A 21,596-nucleotide genomic window follows, 5' to 3' on the forward strand; every position below is an offset into this window, starting at 1 on the left:
ACTGTTAACTCATTGTTTGCATTGCATACTGGGATCGGTTGGTTTTAACGTGAAAAAAGCCGAACCAGATCAGAAAGTGTTACAAAGCGAGTTGTCCCGGTTTTGCCTAAAAAGCAGAAAAAAAAAAAAAAAAAAAAAGAGCACGATGCATGGATTGTCACAGATTCTGGTGTTCGTCCCAAACTCCAGTTTTGCCACAGACTACCTTTTTTGTTCTTGGAGAAGGTACTTCAGTTGATTGGACTTGTTTCACTTTTTCATAAAAAGCTAGCTTGATTTTAAATTATTTTAGATTTGTCCCTAGAAGCTTTTGGTGGTATCTCTCCTTCAATCAGCCCACTCCAGTACTCTTGCCGAGAAAATCCCATGGACGGAGGAGCCTGGTAGGCTGCAGGCCATGGGGTCGCTAAGAGTCGGACACAACTGAGCGGCTTCACTTTCGCTTTTCACTTTCATGCATTGGAGAAGGAAATGGCAACCCACTCCAGTGTTCTTGCCTGGAGAATTCCAGGGACAGGGGAGCCTGGTGGGCTGTCGTCTATGGGGTCGCACAGAGTTGGACACGACAGAAGCGACTTCGCAGCATCACTCTTTCATTCAACATTTATTTACCGAGTTCTGTGTGCCAGGCACTGTTCTAGGGGCTGAGGATGCAAGAGTGAGCGAAATAGAGATGGCCCTGCTTTCACAGAGGGTGCAGTCTAGCAAAAGAAACAAAAGAAAAGTGAAGGTCGCCAAGTAGTTTCCACCTTTGGGACCCCATGGACTGTAGCCTGCCAGGCTCCTCTGTCCATGGAATTCTCCCGGCCAGAATACTGAAGTGGGTAGCATTCCCTTCTCCAAGGGATCTCCCAACCCATGGATTGAACACAGGTCTCTCGCTTTGTGAGCCAAGTCTTTACCAGCTGAGTCACAAGGGAAGCCCAAGAATACTGGAGTGGGTAGCCTATCCCTTCTCCAGGGGAGTTTCTGGACCCAGGAATGGAACTGGGGGTCTCCTGCATTGCAGGCAGATTCTTTACCAGCTGAGCTACCAGCTGAACTTGGGAAGCCCAAGTTCAGTTCAGTTGCTCAGTCGTGTCCGACTCTTTTCGAGCCCATCGACTGCAGCACACCAGGCCTCCCTGTCCACCATTAACTTCCAGAGTTGACTCAAACTCATGTCCATTGAGTCGGTCATGCCATCCAACCATCTCATCCTCTGTCATCCCCTTCTCCTCCTGCCTTCAATCTTTCCCAGCATCAGGGTCTTTTCCAATGAGTCAGCTCTTAGCATCAGGTGGCAAAAGTATTGGAGTTTCAGCTTCAACATCAGTCCTTCCAATGAGTATTCAGGGTTGATTCCCTTTAGGATGGACTGGTTGGACTCCTTGTTGTCCAAGGGACTCTCAAGAGTCTAGACAACACCACAGTTCAAAAGCATCAATTCTTCAGGGCTCGGCTTTCTTTATGGTCCAACTCTCACATCTATACATAACTACTGAAAAAACCCATAGCCTTGACTAGACAGACCTTTGTTGACAAAGTAATGTCTCTGCTTTTTAATATGCTGTCTAGGTTGGTCATAACTTTTCTTCCAAGGAATAGGCGTCTTTTAATTTCATGGCTGCAGTCACCATTTGCAGTGATTTTGGAGCCCCCCAAATAAAGTCTGTCACTGTTTCCACATCTATTTGCCATGAAGTGATGGGACCAGATGCCATGATCTTAGTTTTCTGAATGTTGAGTTTTAAGCCAACTTTTTCACTCTCTTCTTTCAATCTCTTCAAGAGGTGTTTAGTTCTTCTTCACTTTCTGCCATAAAGGTGGTATCATCTGCATATCTGAGGTTATTGATATTTCTCCTGACAATCTTGATTCCAGCTTGTGCTTCATCCAGCCCGGCATTTTGCATGATGTACTCTGCATATAAGTTAAATAAGCAGGGTGACAATATACAGCCTTGACATACTCGTTTCCCCGTTTGGAACAAGTCTGTTCCATGTCCAGTTCAAACTGTTGCTTCCTGACCTGCATACAGATTTCTCAAGAGGCAGATCAGGTAGTCTGGTATCCCCATCTTTTTAAGGATTTTCCACAGTTTGTGGTGATCCACACAGTTAAAGGGTTTGGCATAGTCTATAAAGCAGAAATAGATGTTTTTCTGGAACTTTCTTGTTTTTTCAGTGATCCAGCAGTTGTTGGCAATTTGATCTCTGGTTCCTCTGGTTCCTTTTGGGAAGCCCAAAAGAAACAAAAAATACACGTAAATGTTCCTGATCTTGGGTCAAAATGGATGTTGATGGGAATTCATCGTATTAAGAAATAAATATGCATAATAAAAACACAGGAAATTATTGAAATGTAATAAATTTGAGATTTCTATAGGAGTCTAAATTGAGGAATTGAGGTTTGAACTGAATTATGAAATGTTAAGAGGGCAAAGTTAGTTGTGAGCATGGGGGATGGTATTGAGTCTTAGGGTAGGACTTCCCTGGTAGTACAGTGGAAAAGAATCTGCCTGCCAGTGTAGGGGACAGGTTTGATCCCTGGTCTAGAAAGATTTCATACGCCTCAGAGCAACTGAGCCTGTGAACCACAACTACTAAGTTGGCTCTGGAGCCCTTAAGCCACAACTACTGAAACCTGCTCACCCTAGAGCTCGTCTCTGCAATGAGAAGCCACCACATGAGAAACCAGTGCACCACAATGAAGAGTAGCCCCCACTCTCTGCAACTAGAGAGCTTGCACAGCAATGAAGGCAGAGTACAACCAAAAACAGATAAACGGAAGTGGAGGCTTAGGCAGAGTGGAGCAAAATGTGGCTGGAACATTAGGCAATTACTCACAGACCACACTAGGGATATTCTTTCCACTCCTATAATTGGGAAGTCATTTCAACATTTTAAACAAGTGGTGTATCCATGACCCACAAATTTTCAATGTGATGATGATCGTGATTCCATGATTGGAAAAGGATTGGCATCGAGCAATAACAACATTCTGATTGTAGTAGAGATTGCCATTTCATAATAAAATCAACAAATGTTAGTTTGGATTAGGGTAGTGTCAACAGTAACGTAGAGTTGATATTCAAATAGAGGATATTTAAGCGGCTTCCCTGGTGGCTCAGTGGTAAAGAATCTGCCTGCAATGCAGGAGACCGGGTTCGATCCCTGGGTCGGGAAGATCCCCTGGAAGAGGGCATGGCAACCCATTCTAGTACTCTTGCCTAAAGAATCACATGGACAGAGGAGCCTGGCAGGCTGCAGTCCTTAGGGTCACACAGACTGGAATGACTAAGCAGCAGCAGCAGCAGAGGATATTTATAAGATAAAGTAACAGGTAACTGAAGGGTTGTATATGGGGAATGAGAGAAAAGAGTGAATTATTTGCCCAGGTTGACTTAAGAAACTGGCTGAATGATTGCTTGAAATTGAGAAAAACTGATGTTGACTATTTTTGGGAGTAAAGAGCAAGTTCCATTTTCACTATGTGGTACCTTGAGGCAATTTTATCCTTAGAGATAAGTAACTATTAATAAACTAGTAGAAAAAATTCTTGAAGCACTGGTGTATTAGTATATTGAAGGTAGAATTTTAGGCCCCAGTGGAGGCATGTATTAGTCAGGTATTTGAGACTAAACTCCAGAAAGAGGTCTGAACTAAAGATTAGCATTTGACTGGTTCAAATTTTTATGGAAAGCCAATACAAGGATGATAGGAGAATGAGTCTGCATAATGTAGAATGGGAAGTCTGGGCCTGAGTCCTAGAGGGCTGGGATTGAGAAGGATGAGACAACTGCAGAAATTGATGAATGGCCAATGGGAGAACTTGGAGAGGGCTCCAGAGAAATTAAGTACTTATTCTTAAAATCATCTTTTGGCCTATGAAATGTAACTTGGAATGATAACACAATTTGTTTCTACCTCCTTCTACCAACCTACCACTTAAAATGGAATTTACATAAAAAAAAAAAAACTGGGAGTTTTATTTCAAATTTAAATCACAATCATCACCCAAATTGGAACCCTCATCTTTAAATTTACTTACCCACCAAGCCAACTGGATTTACATAGTTTATTAGACCTTGCCTCAAATAGTGTGGTCTTATTTTCCTGCCTGCCTAGCTACCATGTCTTTACAGAACCTACTGGACCATTTATGTTCCTGTTGCATACAAAAGTAAACCCTACATCCATCAGAAAGTACCAGGCTTTGAAAATGAAAGCATAGTAGTAGCCAGGAAAAAGGGGAAACAAAGTTTAACCACATAAAAACTATGGAGTGTATCTTCCTATGAAGTCATTTCCAACTGACCAAGCAGTTAACTGTCCCTTGCCTCCAGGACTCCAGTAATTGTTTCCTAAAGTTTAATCATGCAAATTACAATAACCTATATGCCTCCCTCTAAATTTTATTGTCCAGGACAGTTGCCCTGGACTGTATGTGGCTATTATAGTCCAAGTCACTCAGTCCTGTCCTACTCTTTGTGACCCAATGGACTATTGCCCACCAGGCTCCTGTCTATGGGATTTTCCGGGCAAGAATACTGGAGTGGGTTGCCATTTCCTCCTCCAGGGGATCTTCCCGATCTAAGGATCAAACCCAGGTCTCCCGCATTGCGGGCAGGCTCTTTACCATTTGAGGTATAAGGGAAGCCCAGGACAGGTTTTTCACCACCGCACCACCAGGGAAGCCCCTACTCTTTAAATGTAGCTAGTCCCAACTGGGTTAAAATACAAAATATCCACTGGATTTCAAAAATAAACATGAAAATAACAAATGGAACCTCAACTAAAAGTACGTATTACTATTCAATTATTTAGACATTATACTAAATGAATCAAAATCAGCTCCCTGTTTAAAACTGGCTACAAAAATTCTTAGAATGGACTGTTATTCATAATGTATGGCCAGCACCTAAAATACCACAGAAAAATACAGGCAGTTTAATGTGTGCTCTCCATAAACCCACATTGCATTACAAGCCCACAGACTTTAACAAAACTGATTTCACAAGGTACAGCTCAATAGCAAATGTGAATTTGGGATGACTTCCAAAATGAAAAACCATGGTGTTACCTTCCCCAGAAACTTAACTTTGTCACTTTCTTAAGGCCTCTCTCCCTAGAATTACTGTGCTCTGGGAAAACTAAACATTTATCAGAATGCATTAAGTAGTCTTCCCTTGTTCTACTGTGCTGCCACATTGCGGAAATGTTTTTCAAAGGACTTTTCCAGGGAAAGCTAAAAATTATGAATTTAATAGAAGTAAATGAAGTACAAGTTCTGTAGTCCCCTCCTTCTGCAAATCTATGCCCTAAAATTTATTCAATTTAGTGACAAAGTGGTTTTCTCTTTTAGCACTTAAGTCTACGCTAGAGAATTCTAAATGGATAATGAGGAAAGGGCATACAAAGAACTTGTTATAAGGCACTTTATTAAAATAAAAGTGCTTACATCCCTTTAATGTATTAATCTATTTCCTGAATAACATATGGAATATTTAACAAATACTGTACACCAATTCTGTCCCTTGTAATAGTAGGAAAACAGTATTATTTTAGTAAGTTTTTTCACTGCTCCCAACTTCCTTTTTACATTTTTGCTCACCATGGTATTGCCTATAGCATAGTTGTTCTTAAAAAAAGAAAAAAGAAAGGAATTTCCAGCCAGTGTCTTCTAACAGAAATTGCAAAACGCCATAGAAACCATAAAACAAATTCAAATAAGAATTCCAGGTAACTTAAATTAACACCAGTCTTGAGAAAACCAATTTTATTATCATTACCACCCAGCCTATTTGTGCTGGATTATGTACCAAATGGCCAGATCTTCTAAAGAACATCTACATAACATTTCTTTCATGTTTCAAGAGATGAAAATAACTGTACAAGGTTAAGTACAAAAGGTACACAAGACAGCGGACACCAAAAATTCATGTATGAGATATTTATCCCACCTGCAGCTTTTATATATTTGAAAAGTAGAATTCATGAACTAAAAAATATTGTCCTTCTATAGTCCTGTCAAGTTTAATGGAAGTGGGTTTAACCTGATTACAACACTAACACCAGTATCACTGATCTGATATTTACAAAAAAATCGTATTTTTCAATAAATTAAAGTCAATGCAACGCCCATGCAAGCTAGAATGCCAGCTGTTCGGTGATCAAGGACCTGGCATCAGAACCAGTCTGTAAGAGTCCCCAATATGGTGTGGTCTTCAAACCGTGTCCATTCCTCGCATCGATGAGGTGAACCCCAAACCCATTCCTCTCTGTGTGTGGGTTTGTGATCTTGCCATTTCATACTGAGCATCTAGATTTCTAAACACTTCTTCCTGCTGTTTCAGTGTCTTGTAACTTTCTTCATCAACAGAGCTACATCCAGCTTCATCTTCACTCTAAGCAACAGATACAAAAATATACTATTAAGATGAATTCACCTAGACTAGAAAGTACTTCTCTCACTTAAAAGTCCTGGTAGATCATATTTTTGCAGTATATATTTGATCTCACTTAGCTTTAATTCGTCGTTCAAGGCAATGTTCATTCTTGGTACTGGGATTGAAGATGTTAACAAAAATCAACTTCATTCAGTGGGAATGAGAAAGAACATGTAGAACATGAAAAACTATGTGAATAAATGTCTGGAAGAAAAGTAAGTAGAAAATGGGGATCGAGTTTCATCTTTTCAATGAAAAACCAACTCCCTTACTAATGACCAATATTTGAACGTTTGTGGACATTATCAGGTTACTGTACAAAGCCTAATACTGTATTTGTATATCTATACAATATTCAGCAAAAAACCACAACCTTCTACATCTCCTTTAATGGTCCACTGACTGGGAAGCTGCCTTCCAACAGTGGACGCAGGTTCCATTCCTTGTCAGGAAACTAAGATACCACATGCCATGGGGCAATTAAGTCCATAAAAAAGACCCTGCATGCCACAACTAAGACATGATGCAGCCAAAAATTATATTAAAAAAAAAATCTTTCTTGAAAAAAATAAAGAAGGTCTGATGACAGTTAAACCTTAACACTCTATCAACAAATATTTAATAAAATTTAACACTCTCTATTGTCAGCTAGTGATAATTTACTGGTCTAGTGTGTTTTCATTTATTTTCTATTCTCAAAATTAACCTAGAGAATATAAATGAAAATGCACTAGATCTATAGCAAAGGGAACTATGCTTAATGTTATGTGGCAGCCTAATGGAAAGGGAAGGGGAGAATGAATGCACGTGTATGTATGGCTGAGTTCCTTTGATGCTCATCTGAAACTATCACAACATTCCTAATCAACTATACTTCAATATAAAGTTAAAAAAAAAAGCACTACAAAGTATCCAGAGATGGCATATCACTAAAATAATATTTGAGAACCAATGTTACCCTAAAGATATAAATTAACATGAGTTTTAATACAAAGTGTCTAACTCACCTTAATACCCATTAACTTCCTAAATTTGACATTTTGGTCCTTGTTTCCAAAATTCAATTTCTCCCATATTTCAGCAGACTGGGATTTGTCCTGTTAAGAAACAATAAACTTTTAGGATATGTAAAATTTAAATATCTTTTATTAGGATACTAAAATTTTCCATAACTCAGCCTAAGTAAAAAAACCATTTATGACATTCTATCAATGGAGTTGGTAACTGTCTTATATAAGACATATAAACTAAGGAACTCTTTCCCTTTAATAAACGTATGGGCATACTGGTTTTCTCTGAAAGTCTCACTTAGATCATGCATTTTTCCCCCAGTATTAATAATAGTAGCAACAAAGAGAAACCCAAACCAAATTATTCCAATCCAAATCCAAATGAATTTTTCTAACTTAGAAATCAACAATAAAACAGGGGAATAAGAAAACTTACTCCTTCTTTCTTGCCTTGCCATAGCATTTTCCTTTTTTTCTCTTGTTCAGCAAATTTCATTGGATTCACAGCTGCTGGGTTGTAATAGCTAGGTACAGCTATTCCGGTCTCTGCCAAAGCTTTCGCCTGCAAGGCTGCCATCTGAGCTGCCATAGCTATCTGAGGAGTTACTTGTGTTCCTGACGCCAAGAGGGCAGCAACATTGAGAACAGAACCTCCAGTAGCAGCAGCTGCTGATGAGGAAGCAAGTATGGATTTTAATGAAAACAAGCATCTTAATTTATAGTACATATTTATATGCAAGAGCTACTAAGGTGCAAAAAGGCAGAATATTTTCACCAAATATTAAAAAATGACTTGAGTGTTAAGCTTATAAAGCAATAATATTCTAGCAAACAATGTATTCATCAATAGACATTTCTGTATGTAACTCTTTGTATGAACTAAAACTTCATTTTCTTCTCTGAGGATAAAGAGAATTCTGTAAACGTGAAACAGGTATACGATTTCAATGGAAATGAACTATGGTGACTGTACCTAAACTTTTAATAACTTTCATTTGTATGATTCTTGATAGGTCACAATATGATTTCACTATATCTCATTTGAAACATTTAAAACTATCAAACAGGTTGTTGTTGTTTAGTTGTTAAATTGCGTCTGACCCTTTGCGACCCCGTGGACTATAGCCTGCCAAGCTCCTCTGTTCATGGGGTTTTCCAGGCAAGAAGACTGGAGTGGGTTGCCATTTCCTTCTCCAGGGGATCTCCTCGATCCAGGGATCAAACCCACAGTTCCTGCACTAGCAGGCAGATTCTTATCACTGAGCCACCTGGGAAACCCAAACAGGTTATTACACTCACTTAACAGATATCTGGCCCAAGTCTTATAAAGTATCAGGTCTGGTACTTTTACCTTCCAGATTACATTTTATACAAGCTCTCTTTGATCACCTCTAAAACATCGACAAGGCAGTGCATTTGTGTCACATATAAAAACTTGGAATCCTTAAGCAGTGATGGCTAACATGCTACATGAACAACAGTAGTCACTATTCACTTGTCAAAATTATCTACACTGACCAAATCAGAAATTCAGCACAAAAAAAGTTTTATGAGGTAGAAAATTACACTAAAAATAACATATTCAGGACTTCCTGGTATTACAGAGAATAGAAACCTGCCTGCCAATGCAGGGGAAACGGGTTCAATTTCTGGTCTAAGGAGATTCCACATGCCATGGAGCAACTAAAGCTCATGTACCACAGCCAGTGAGCCTGTGTGCTGCCCCTAATAAAGACTGTGGACCTGGAGCATGTACTCTGTAACAAGAGAAGCCACCACAATGGGAAGTCTGAGCACCGCAACTAGAGAAAGCCTGTGCATAGCAACAAAAACCCAGAGCAACCAAAAATGGTAAAAAAAAAAAAAAACCAAAAAAAACCACCACATTTACAAGTCAGTAATGATTTTTAAAATGCCATACATCCATAATAAAGAAGAGTTACCTGCAGCTATTTCCTGTTGTTTTTGTTTTTCAACCATTTCCTTTTCTCTCTGTTCTTGTAATTTCTTTGCCCTTTCCAACCTGTCAAAGACAATTTAATAAAAAATAACAACATAAAGCCAACATTTATCTCTATATGTATACATGTGTAGGCACAAAACACTATATAGAATTTTAAATAAATTTAGTATTTTCCCCAAACTGACATCTGCATATGAGAAAAAAAGCAATCATTCTTAAGATGGTATCACAGTCACAATCCAATGGTATTTCAATACTGGTTTTAAACATTTTTAAATTTACTGAATAGCCCACAATTCTAATTGCTTTTATATACCGTTCCCGGAGAATGGTTAAAATGGTTAAGAGATAAAAATTATTCAGTCTTCATCAGTGCTGGTTACAGGAAAAGGATAAAATTTAACCTTGCAAATTTGAAATACTGAAAAAATATATCTGAGTAAATTTTAGGGTATGTTCAATAATTTACAGAATTACCTAAAAGCTTCTTAAGTGAGGCTGATTGGGGTAAGGCCAATCAAAACATGCAGATGATATTTATATTTAAACAGACATTATTGGTCTCTAAATTAATGGAAATTAAAAAGGCAAAAATAAAATTTCTAAAAGGGCAAGGCAAACCCTACCTATAATCTAATAAAACAGGGAAAAAACTATTAGAAAATTATTTTTAGGAGATGAAGAAATTAGTAAAGTAATTGGAAACATGAAACACAAACTCATCCCCAAGCAAAATAAAAACAAATTCTGGTTCACACTAAATTCACTAATGAATACAAAATGTGCTGTCAAGTCAGCGCTGCTATATTACAAATCTTAAGTAATGTTATCTTCATAATAAGTTCCTGAAAGAGAAACCCCTTTTCTTCTCTGAAGACTCCTTGATTTACCAATCATAAGTTAAACACTGCCCCCTCCCTCCTTTTAATATGGTATAAAGAGGCAAGGATTGGGTAAAAGTTTTTTGGGGGAGGGGAGCAGTGGGCACGATGGGTAAAATACAGTGGTAGAAAACTGGCATTCCCTTTAACAATTGCTGAAATTTACATAAAAGGAATACAGCAATCTTGCACACATAAAAGAAAGGCATGTAGTAAAGCCTTGAACTTGTCCTTGGAAACAAAAGTTTCTGATTAGAATTAATGTTAAAATGTAGATTTATAAATACTTAAAAATATTTCAAACGCAGTTTTAGAATTCTGTTATTTAAAAACAAAAAAAGGTCTACATACTGTAGTTTAACAACAAACGACCACCCTTCAAATTTCAAGGTAGCCAAAGAATAATTTGGTATTCTGAAATTAGAGCATTTCATGTATTGTCATCTGAAAATCACTCAGGAGACTAAGTCAGTTTTAGAGGCTAGTCACAGACTCAACTTTAATAAAATCAAAAAATAAAAAAATTCATGATCAAAGTTAATGGACTATTCTTCATAAATCAGTTCAGATATTGTGGAAAATTATTTCCTAACTCCGTTGATTTTAGTTTCAGGAAGAAAGTGATTGACAACTTTTTGTTTGCATATTTTAAATGGCCATTGCAGGTTTGAAATCAACACCATTCACGAAGGTGAATGGAATGAGGAAGGGGTGAGCTCACACCTTTGCTGCTGCTGTTCAGCTGGAGTTTCTGCCAGGCTGGGTTCGCAGGGCAGCAGCCCATCAGGTTACATTGAGATAACTGTATTTTTGTAATGAAAAAAAAAAATACAAACTCAATTTCATAGAGAAAAAAAAAATCAAAATCAAAAGATTTTAGTTTTCAGAATATGGGAAAACCTGCAAACAAGGGCTTGTATTTTACTTTATTTCTTGCCTCTATCAGGTAGTTCAGTCAATGGTTTTGCAGATTTAGTTAGATAGCCCTGTTGTTGTGTAGTCCCACAGTCAACCATCTTTGAAACATTAGAAAATTTAAAAATACAGTGATCTTTCTATGATATTAGCAGTAAAAATTTTAAGATCAAATAAAGTGGTTTATTATTTGCCACCTTCAAAATAAGAAAATTATTGACAGAATTCTACTTATTGTTTCAGGGACTGTTTTCTTAGGAACAAAGAAAGTAATGACAAAGCAGTTTTAGAGACAAAATGAACAGAGTTCTTAGATCAGATTTAGGATTTTTAAAAATGTTTCCAATTGCAAACTGAAAATATTTATGTCTAGAATGGAGAAAAATGAATAAATTAATCATGGAAGAGAAAAAGAGCAACTGCTGCAAAGTACCTTTTCCAGAATTAACAAACCACTTACATAGCTCTGTATCACAAAGGTGCCACAAGTAGCCATGGCTACATTTAGTTGTTTGAATTCTTCTCTGACTGAAAGCATTCATTTGCCCTACACAATTGAGTATCCATTTCAAGATGAAAAGGAGAAAAAAATGCATCAAACAAAAATATACACACCTCCGAGCTAAAGCTTCTTGTGCATCCATTGCTGTGTTTCTGCCTCTAAAGGGAGGTGGACTAGGAGTTCGGCTCAAACTTCTGCTAAATCTTCTTGGTTTTTCAATTCTCTTCTTCCTATCTCTTTAATAAGTCATATTTTACATGTCAGTATGGCCAAGTAATACTTTACTGAGTCAAAATCATGGTTACATAGTTCAAACTGTGTAAGACTAGTTTTCCATAAATTCACTATAAGCACTCCTTTTTCAGATGACATTTACGTTGTTTCCAATTTCTTGCTATTATGCCCAATGTTGCAAAAGTTGAGACATGTACGTTAGTAATTTTACACTTGTGTAGGTCAATATATGTGCTTCCCTGGTGGCTCTGCAGTCAAGAATCGGCCTGCCAATGTAGGAGACACAGGTTTGAGCCCTGGGTCAGGAAGATCCGCTGGAGAAGGAAACGGCAACCCACTCCAGTATTCTTGCTTGCAAAATCCCATGGACACATCTTGGCAGGCTATAGTCCATGAGGCAGCAAATCAGAGGGACACGACTTAGCCACTAAACAACAAGGTCAGTATGAAGAATAAATTTCTAGTAGTGGAATCAATAGGTTAACTGATTAAAAAGTGTAAGTGCACTTATACCCATATTTCAGCCTTTTATAGGGTGTTTGACTTAAGGAGCAATAAATTAGCAAAGAAGCTTCCCCACTAACTTTATACCAGTACCTGTGAATATAGATATACTATACTATTAGTCCATGGGATCGCAAAGAGTCGAATACAACTGAGTGGCCTAACTGAACACTATTAATAACTGCTTTGTAGAGAATAAACCTATTCTTTGAGTACTTATAAAGAAATTATCTCCATTGAACTTCCAGTTTCAACAAATTAAAGCCTCTTTCCAATCAAGGCAAGTTTGAACTAATAAGTTCATCTTCTGAATATCTGAGAAAATAAACCAGTATGGTGGATTGAGCCCATGTACTGACTTGGCTTTCAGATACATCTGGGATCAGGTCCTAGCTTTACCATTTAAGAACAGTATGATACTGAACTTCTTGGGCAAGTTACTTAACCTCATTAAGCCTGACCTATCAGACCCCGTTCCTATCTGAGTTTATTCAAGATGATGAGTACCTACCGACTTCTACTCCTTGTCCTACTTCTGCTTCTACTCCTGTGCCTGTGTCTTGATCTTGAGCGGGAACGAGATCGGATCCGACGTTTTCTTTCCCTGCTTCTGGATCGTGATTTCTTCCTCTCTCTGCTTCTGGATCTTGACTTCTTCCTATCCCTACTCCTGGATCTTGACTTCTTCCGCTCTCTGCTTCTACTACGATGACGCCTGAAATTAAAGCACACAAATTTTCAGTTACTTAAGAGTTCTGTGTTCAATTATAAACATTATAAATAACCTGCAGCATATGCAGCCAATACTCTTGTGTTGTATAACTGAGGTTTTTTTAATGAAAGGAGTTACACAAAAAATAGAGCTTTGTTCTTATTTGATGATGCTTCCTAGAGAATAACATGATAATATAAAAAATGCAATGTTTCCTACCCCAATTTAAGATTTAGTTTAATAGTTAGCAGCAAACAAATCCTACACCAGCAATGTAAGAGGACTGTTATATGGGCAAACTATACATAGTTTTCAGCAATATTTTTTTTCCCACTGTAAAAGACAGATAAATCAAAAAGTTAAAAATTCCACATTTTCTAACCAAGATTTTGTTGTGTTGCTCTGTTAATGTAAACCTTTTATGTAATTTAGAAGTTCTGTAGAAGGCATTAATTTAGGAAAAACTACTTACCTTTCACGAGACCTAGACCTTGAGTGACTTCTGCCTCTTGATGATTTTCTTTCTTTGCGTTTGTGTCTATCCTCACCATTTTCAGATGAATTTAGCCGCTCTCTTCCTTTATCAGAAGAATGTTCTTTGTCATTATGTTCCTCAGACTTGTGTCTCTTAGACGACTTATCTTTGGATTCGTGTCTTCTTGCCTGTTTTAAGAAGAAGTTGGTTCTTTCAGGAAAATAGTGCAACAAAGAGAGTTAGTATGGGTATCAGAAGCAAAAATGTTGTGATGCAACATTAGTAACCTTAGGAGTGTGTGGCAAATTTAAAAAAAAGATCTAGTTTCACATCACCCAAATGTTGCAAATATATACTACTAATTTTACTTTTTCCTTATACACCCCCAAATGCAGTTTTTACCCCCAAATATTTTCAATATCACAATCATAACAATGACTTTCAACGTTAAAAATAATATAAACCATTATTTCAGAAAAACAGAAATCCCTCATTTCTTTTATCTAAAAGGGAAGTACACATGTATCAAAATTTTTTCAAATTTCCAACAAACCTTTTGGAGAAATAGATCATATATATATATAAACACAACAACTTCTAAATCCAGAGTACATAATAAGTTAACAATAATGAAGATAAGGACACAGAAATGCAGCAGAAAATGCATTTCCAATTAGGTAGTTAAGTAAAATTAATCTAAGTATTAATATTTTCTGCAATTTCAAATTACTTTACGCAGAGTTAAGTGTCCTTTTTATATAGCTATACTGCCACATCCTTTCTTAAAGACGGCTCTTGATTTTTCTCCCAATGTCTACACTGTGAAGCAATCACTTTTCATCTTGCAATATCCCAACAGGCTTGGAGTTCTATTACATTTCATGTACCTAGGGTAGAAAATGGCAACCATATCTTTTAATTTTTATGAAATCAAACTAGGTATAACACAATTAATCCCTATACCATTATATAATACACACTTCCCCCATATTCTGAAGAATTGTAAGAACTGAGGCTTTTTCTTTCACAACATATGCATTCAGAGACTGAGCTAAATCAATTGTATGATCAAGTCTCTACCCTACACTCACTGAATTACAAAGTGCTAAATGTTAGATTCCCCCACACTAGGATTTGTTAGATCCATCCTATAGCTAAAGCTTACAGTCCTGGACATTTCAGAATCACAATTTTAAAGCTAGAAGGAAACTCAGATCCTCTAATTCCCCTTACTTTATATACGACTAAGACCTGAAGTCACACAGCTACCTATTAGGAGAGTTGAAACCAGACCCCATATTTGATGCCCAGACTACGAGGGGACAGTTAGCTCATAGGTTCCAAACTAGACCTTAGTATATTTCCAAGATTAACTTTTCTTAAAAACAAAAAACTCAGTCAAACATTCTGGAACATGCATGATGATACATCTGAAAAGGGTCATAGTATGTAACTCATTATTTTGCAGAAAAATAAGAGACCTGGAGACACAGGTAAAGTTTAGTTTCAATGCCAGTTCTCTGTATGAGCTTATAAAACACTATTTTTTTGATTTTGCCATATGGTGGCAAAGTGGAAAAGCTTTAAGTGGTTAAGCTTGCAAAAGTTTTAGAGTTTATTTTAAACCAGTTTTCCAAACATAACATTACTATTATTTTTAAAAAGAAAAAAACCATTTAAAACCCTTAACTGATTTAAGATATACTTAAGGGAAATAGGAGTTTGAATGACTAATAGTTACCTTATCATGAAGTAGGCTTATTATTTTGCTATCTGAGTCTGCAGCGTCTTCAGTTCAGTCTCTTCGCGCATTAGCACGCTGAGTATGATTTATTATAGAAATGTTATCATGTGAGCTAAACAAAATAGTCATTTTCACAAAAACTCTCCTAAATTAAAAATGTAACAGAGCTTCCATTAGGGGAAGAGGTGAAGTCCCTGCCCACATTTGTTTACGGAGTCCCTTGCCCAGCCCCCATGAGACTCTCCTCCCTTTTGGCTTCTACTCCTGCTCTTCCTTTGTTGGTTCGCTCCTGTCTTCTCAGGTGGGCAAGTTATCTCTTCTGCAACACAGCTGCTGTTCTCATCCTCAAGTTTGGCTGTCAATGCCACCTTTCCAGCTGTCCCTCACTGACGCTTTTATTTCAAAATTCAGTATTACTATTAGGCAACTAGCTTACTAGTGAAAAGGACTCTTGTTACCTTCCACAAAGAAAGAGTAGCCCATAGATATCGAGAGTACTGCTACTTAAGAATGATTGCTATTTAAAAATCCTGAGCAGTCGTAAGGCATAAGGAGACTCGGGACTTCAGATTAATGGAAGCTCTGTGCAACAGGCCTAAAAAACCAATTATATTCTTCATATGAAATTTTTATGGTGAATACTTTCACAACATAACATATTAATAGTTTCTGAATGAACTTTTCAAATAAACAACTATCTTCTTGAAAAAAAAAATGATGAATCCAAATCATGCTTATTTTATAACTCAATTAAACCTTTTAAATTTTAAGTTTTGGTACTTACCTTGACAATATCATATATTCACACAAACAATTCTACCAAATACTTTACAAGTATTTTAAAGTGCCTATTCACTACAAAGTGTTAATTACCTCTTTGCTTCTGCTCCGGCTCCTGTGTTTTCTTCCTTCATTATCTGTAAACACACAAAAATTCACTATAAATAAACATATAAAGACATCTCAAACATAAATTCCAAAACTCACACAAAGAACGTTTCTGTCCACTTGCCTAACTAAAGAATTTATTAAATATTTAATAGTCAAGTAAAGCCTCTAAAGCCTATTTTTTATGGCAGGGGTGGGATTATTTTATGCCATATATTTGAAACAAATCAAGCAATCTGAGTAAACCAGAATATAATCAAGTAAGTAAGCAAAAGAAGTTCCACAAAAAGTCCACGTTCTATGACACATGACCGAACAGAAACTTTTAGGTGGCCACAGATTCTTAGTATTTTACAAAACATTCTGTCCAGTCCATCTTGTTTCCTACTACACAGCAAACTTATAAAGAAGTCAAAAGGATGTTACAGTTCAGAAAAGTTCCTTTAAAAAGCAGTTGTGATGATATTGCACAGTTTCCAATATATAGATAAAAGTCACACTTAAACCATTTTGTAGATGATTATCTGTGGGTACAAAAGATAAATAACTAGGCCCCGGGTCTTAAAACTTTTATTAAACTCATTTCTATTTTACTTCTCATTTAAGTACCTCATTAAGTATTGATTCATTAGCAATACAGCATGCTTTCTATGCCACACCAGTCTAGTTTTAAAAAAAAGAAGTTAAAGAGCATTTCAAAACACAACTCTTGCTTTCAGAAATAATCTAACATTAAGTTAAAAGAAAATCAAGGTTAGAAATGTTCTTGTAACTTGGGTCAAAGATGTTAAATTCAAAAATACACCACTGCCCAGACTGCATCTTTCAAAATAGTTTTGCCTGTGTTAAAAGGACAAAATTTAAACCTCTACGGCTAATATTACTGTGACACAAGTTTAATCATACAGTTTGAAAAATTATGAAACTTCTGTATGTATTAGGACATTTGTAGTCCTCATAATTGAAAAATTCTCCACGAAATTACCAATGCATTTTTTCACTATTCATTTCTCAATTTGAAGAACACATATTAACTGTATCAGTAAACTAATCTTTTACATGTCCACATGGATTATAAAAATGCTGGTAGTGATATCATTTCTAGTGATTCTTACCTGACTTTCGTTTTCTTTCTCTTGACCTTGATCGTGATCTTGAATAATGATGTTTTGAGGCTCTAGGAGAAACAGATACATCGGACTGCTCTTTTTTCTTATCTGTATCTGGGGATGTTTTTTCTGGGGCTAGTCCATCTCGTTCTGTGTCACTAGCCTACAAGTTCAAAGAAAAATCTTTGTAAATTCTTAATTGCTTTTAAAATGTTTTCAATTTCTTAAAAGAGAGGAGGAAAGACACTTATCCTTAGGTTTTACACAATTAAAAAAAGAAAATCAAGTAATCAGAACAGCTGATTTCCAACTGGCTAAATATGCTTTGTACTTGGTAAGTAAGTCTGAGTAAACTGAAACGACTAACCCAATACCAAACAGATGTATGTAACAGGATGGATTTTTTTAAATCATTGTTTTGCATCTTTCAAAACACCGAGGAAGAGGAAAATAAGTGTACAAGTGTTTCCAATAAATACTTAAGCAGAGAAGAGTGTCCATTTTAGATCTCTGAATTCATTTAGTTGCCTTTACTACATGAAAGTGAAAGTGAAGTTGCTCAGTCGTGTCCGACTCTTTGTGACCCCATGGACTATAGCCCACCAGGCTCCTCCATCCACAGGATTTTCCAGGCAAGAATACTGCAGTGGGCTGCCATTTCCTTCTCCAGGAGATGTTCCCGCCCCAGGGATTGAACCCCAGGTCTCCCGCATTGTAGGCAGATGCTTTACCATCTGATCCACGAGGGAAGTTCAAGTTACCACATGGGCATAACTTACAAAGGCATTTTAAATGAGCTGTGAAAGGTTAAAAAGTCTGAGGACTGTGACATCTTAAAAAGCAGAATGCTTCTAGAATATTATACAAGAAAAAAACCCCAGATAATTAACTTACCTATCTGAGAACCCAATCTTAAGTCTGCCTCTCCTCAGATACGGAAAAATTGTTTCTGCTTTAAAGCATTTTATAAGTTACACAATATAAACCTTGAAAATGGAAAGGAACAGTCAAGTGTACACTCACTCTAAGAGACCTGATTTACCGGAGAGAGTAGGGTCCTTCATTTAACTATCAGCTCTTTGTTTCCCAGTTTACAAAAGGGAACTTTTTTTTTTAAAGGAAACTTTCTGTGCCTTGATTATGACAGAGTACTCAGCACAGAAATCAACCAATAAATGAAGAAACTAATTCCAGTTATTAGTTTTCCATTAAAAAATGCATTTCTGTAAGAAATTGATTTAAGTAAGTCATGGGAGAAACTAGAACCTTAATGTTCTCGAGTCAGATTCTGATAAAAGGCACGGAAAACAGCTTCAGTATATGTGGAAGGTGGTGACCCATCTGACCAAAGAGGGAATATGAAAGAGTCAATACGTTAATATGCCTGAGGAGCTAATTACTTAGGGCATGAATTGGCAAAGTATGGCCCCTAAAAATGACTTTTACATTTTTAAAAGGGCTGTTAAAACAAGCAAGCAAGAAATGTGACAAGAGACAGTATGCTGTATGTGGTCCACAATGCCTAAAACATTTACCAACCTGCTCTTTACAGAAACAAATTTGGATTGGATAAATGGTAAACTACTATACATTTTCAGCAGAAGGAATAATCACATGATAATGAACTTCTTCTCTTAGGAAAATTAGTCCAGAAAACAAACGCCAAGTAAACTAAATGGACCGTAATTTATCAAGTGAAGTTTGAGAGGCTGCATTATTTCACTGACTTTTTTCTGAGGGTCAAAAATGCACCCAACTCACTCAATGCTGGACACTTCAGGAATAAACTAATAAATTTAAAGGGAGGGATTTACAGACTGGGTTAGGATGAAAGACATTATGTGTTAAGCATCTAACAATATTACCAAAAAACAAGTGGAAGCACATAACTACTGGGGAGGCTCATTCGAGCACACTTGCTTCTTTACGTGTGGGTCGTATCTGGAGTCAGAAAACTTTTGTGCAGAAAGGCTCTCACCCCTTAGAATCAGACTCAACTTTCATTCCATGGATGGGATTCAGCAATATGAGCTGACTCACCACATAAGGTACTCTATCTGCTGTCTACTATTAATATATGATACTCTTATCACACAACAAAAAAGGATTCTGATTTTCACACTAACACTGATTATTTTCTTTTATTCTTGTCCTCATCACTATTCTTAAGGATTGTTTCTAACAGATTTATGATGTGTGATGTGTTGGTCAAGTTACACTGAATATAAAGTAAAGCAACAGCAAAAACTTCAAGCACTGTTATCTCTTCTCTCAGTGCATGCCACTTTTCTGTCCAACTGAAACAGCATACCTGAAACCACTGGCACATCTCTTTCACTTCTACAAACATCATGACTAGTTAAAAATCTCTCCATGGAAATGCCAGCATCTAGCCCAGATCTTAAGTTTTCAGTCAATGGTTTATTTAACTACATGCTTAACATTAAGGAAGTCCAGCAATAGGGAAGTCAAATGTCCTTGACCTAAAGGAAGGCACTTTGTAATACGGGGTAATAACACATCAAACAGCCATTTTCATCTGTAAAATATATACAAGACGCCAACAAAAACCAACCTATCACTAAACAAATGAGTGGCCACTTAGACCACTCTAAGCTTTTATGTCCTTTAGGATATTTTACAGTAGTTAAGATCTCAATTTAGTAAGTACCTGTATGTAAATCTTAAATACTAACTGTAAAAATGCCCTTCACTCTAGCATTTGCTCTATTAGAAAAACATCATGGTTTCTTAAAATGACGCTCAAGACACAATAAACCAATGTGTTCGCTGTGCAAAGAGAAGTACATTGGACTTAATACTAGGCTACATCTCCAGGGGATGGTGTCTTTCTATCAAACAAGGCACAGAAGAAACAAATGTTAAGTATCTGAGCTCAGGTAAAACAATATTCTTCCAAGTCACTATTTAAACAAAAGAAAACACTAAATCGATTATTTGCACAAATACCAAATAGCATGCCGACTGTTTGAAACTGGTTCTAAACCAGTTACCAAAAAAACCCAGTTCTAAATCAAATCGATTAGGAAAGGGGTGACAGGGAGGGGCAGATTAACGATGTCTAATGCCAGATAGAGTACTCCAATGATTAGGCTGAGTAAACTACCAGTTTTTCTATATATGATCCTATTTACTTTCAAAAGCGAGAAAACAACTTTTTAATCAGTGGAAAAGGATGCAAAATGTTTGCAATTTTCTTTTAACAGGGTAAAGTAAAACGAAATATTCCCACAATAATGCGATCCATCTGGATTGGGTATCATATCCAAAGTAGGCTTATTTTACACAAGAGGTAATTGAAAAATTCTAATTTTCATTTAAACTTAAACGGGCCAATGAAGAACTCAAATTTAAAATAACAACGGCAATGATAGGGCTTGTTTCTCAGACTTCAAAACGGAGCATCATCAGTCCGAATTCGTAGTTTCAAAGTCTTCTCCTAATTAAATCGAATTTCTACTCCCTTCCAGAAACTCGTTCCACAGATGCTTACTAAGGAATAAACTAAGGTTTACGCAGACGCAACACTAATTGAAATTTTGCGATTAGAATTGTCTCATTGAGCGTAGGCAAAATGATCGCTCCTAGACTGCTCTCTTTTCGCCTCTGTCCCTTACAGGCACCGCCTTTCTGATCGAATACTTTTCAGAGACGACCCCTGATCCCTTTTCTCTTTTCCCCAGCCCTCTCCCACTGCGAACATAAATGCCCAAGCCTTAACGAAATTCAATAAACCCACTAACTAGTGAGTAAGCTAAACTGCAGTCAGTCCTGTGAGCCAAAAGAACAAAATACTGGGAAAGAGGCAGGAAAGTTCTGGAAAAAAAAAAAAGACACTCCCTGCTGCTCCCCACCCCCAACAACAGCGCCTTATTTCCCCCTCCCTACAGCAGCCAGCCATGATGGCGGGCGCAGAAGAAGGCCAAGGCGCCATTTTGTCCACACAGAAGCGCGGACAACAGCCCTGGAAGCCGCTCATCCCTTCTTTGGAGAGTAACAGGAAACTATCCACGATTTTAAACTCAAATTTGGCACCCACCGCCATAGTCCAGAGTCTTGGCCGCAACGGCGGCGCCTCCACTTGCCACTTTTCACAGTACTGGCTGCTTCGACGCTTCGCCACAGACTGAATCGCTCGCGCAAGAGACCCGGATGGCACAAAGGGGAAAAGGCACGGCGCACAGCACAGCTTGCTGGGAGGAAAAGGG

The 21,596-nt window shown here is 37.3% G+C and overlaps 1 protein-coding gene across 6 annotated transcripts; it reads right to left on the reverse strand.

Annotated features, from left to right (window-relative positions):
- On the reverse strand, nt 5,406-21,593 carry RSRC2 (arginine and serine rich coiled-coil 2). 6 transcript variants are annotated; one of them, XM_005691393.3, is made up of 11 exons: nt 21,428-21,593; nt 17,374-17,530; nt 16,244-16,287; nt 15,368-15,445; nt 13,624-13,836; nt 12,951-13,154; nt 11,815-11,937; nt 9,384-9,463; nt 7,877-8,106; nt 7,438-7,527; nt 5,406-6,388 (listed from the first exon to the last, which is right to left on the reverse strand). In XM_005691393.3, the coding sequence occupies exons 4-11, from the start codon at nt 15,373-15,375 to the stop codon at nt 6,209-6,211; spliced, it is 1,128 nt and encodes a 375-aa protein (XP_005691450.1). In that variant the 5' UTR covers nt 15,376-15,445; nt 16,244-16,287; nt 17,374-17,530; nt 21,428-21,593; the 3' UTR covers nt 5,406-6,208. The 6 variants fall into 6 exon arrangements, with proteins under 6 accessions (XP_005691450.1, XP_005691448.1, XP_005691447.1 ...); XM_005691391.3 differs by lacking the exon at nt 15,368-15,445; XM_005691390.3 differs by lacking the exon at nt 15,368-15,445 and having other exon boundaries at nt 13,624-13,814; nt 21,428-21,588.

The sequence above is a fragment of the Capra hircus genome, chromosome 17 (assembly GCF_001704415.2).
Source record: "Capra hircus breed San Clemente chromosome 17, ASM170441v1, whole genome shotgun sequence".
NCBI lineage: Eukaryota > Metazoa > Chordata > Mammalia > Artiodactyla > Bovidae > Capra > Capra hircus.

Excerpts from the sequence above, each read along its gene's own strand:
- RSRC2 (XM_005691389.3), bottom strand. Across the intron at positions 16,288-17,373 it reads AGAAAGAAAACGAAAGTCAG|ATAATGAAGGAAGAAAACAC; the intron begins GTAAGAATCACT and ends GTGTGTTTACAG. Across the intron at positions 11,938-12,950 it reads AGGACAAGGAGTAGAAGTCG|AGATAGGAAGAAGAGAATTG; the intron begins GTAGGTACTCAT and ends GACTTATTAAAG.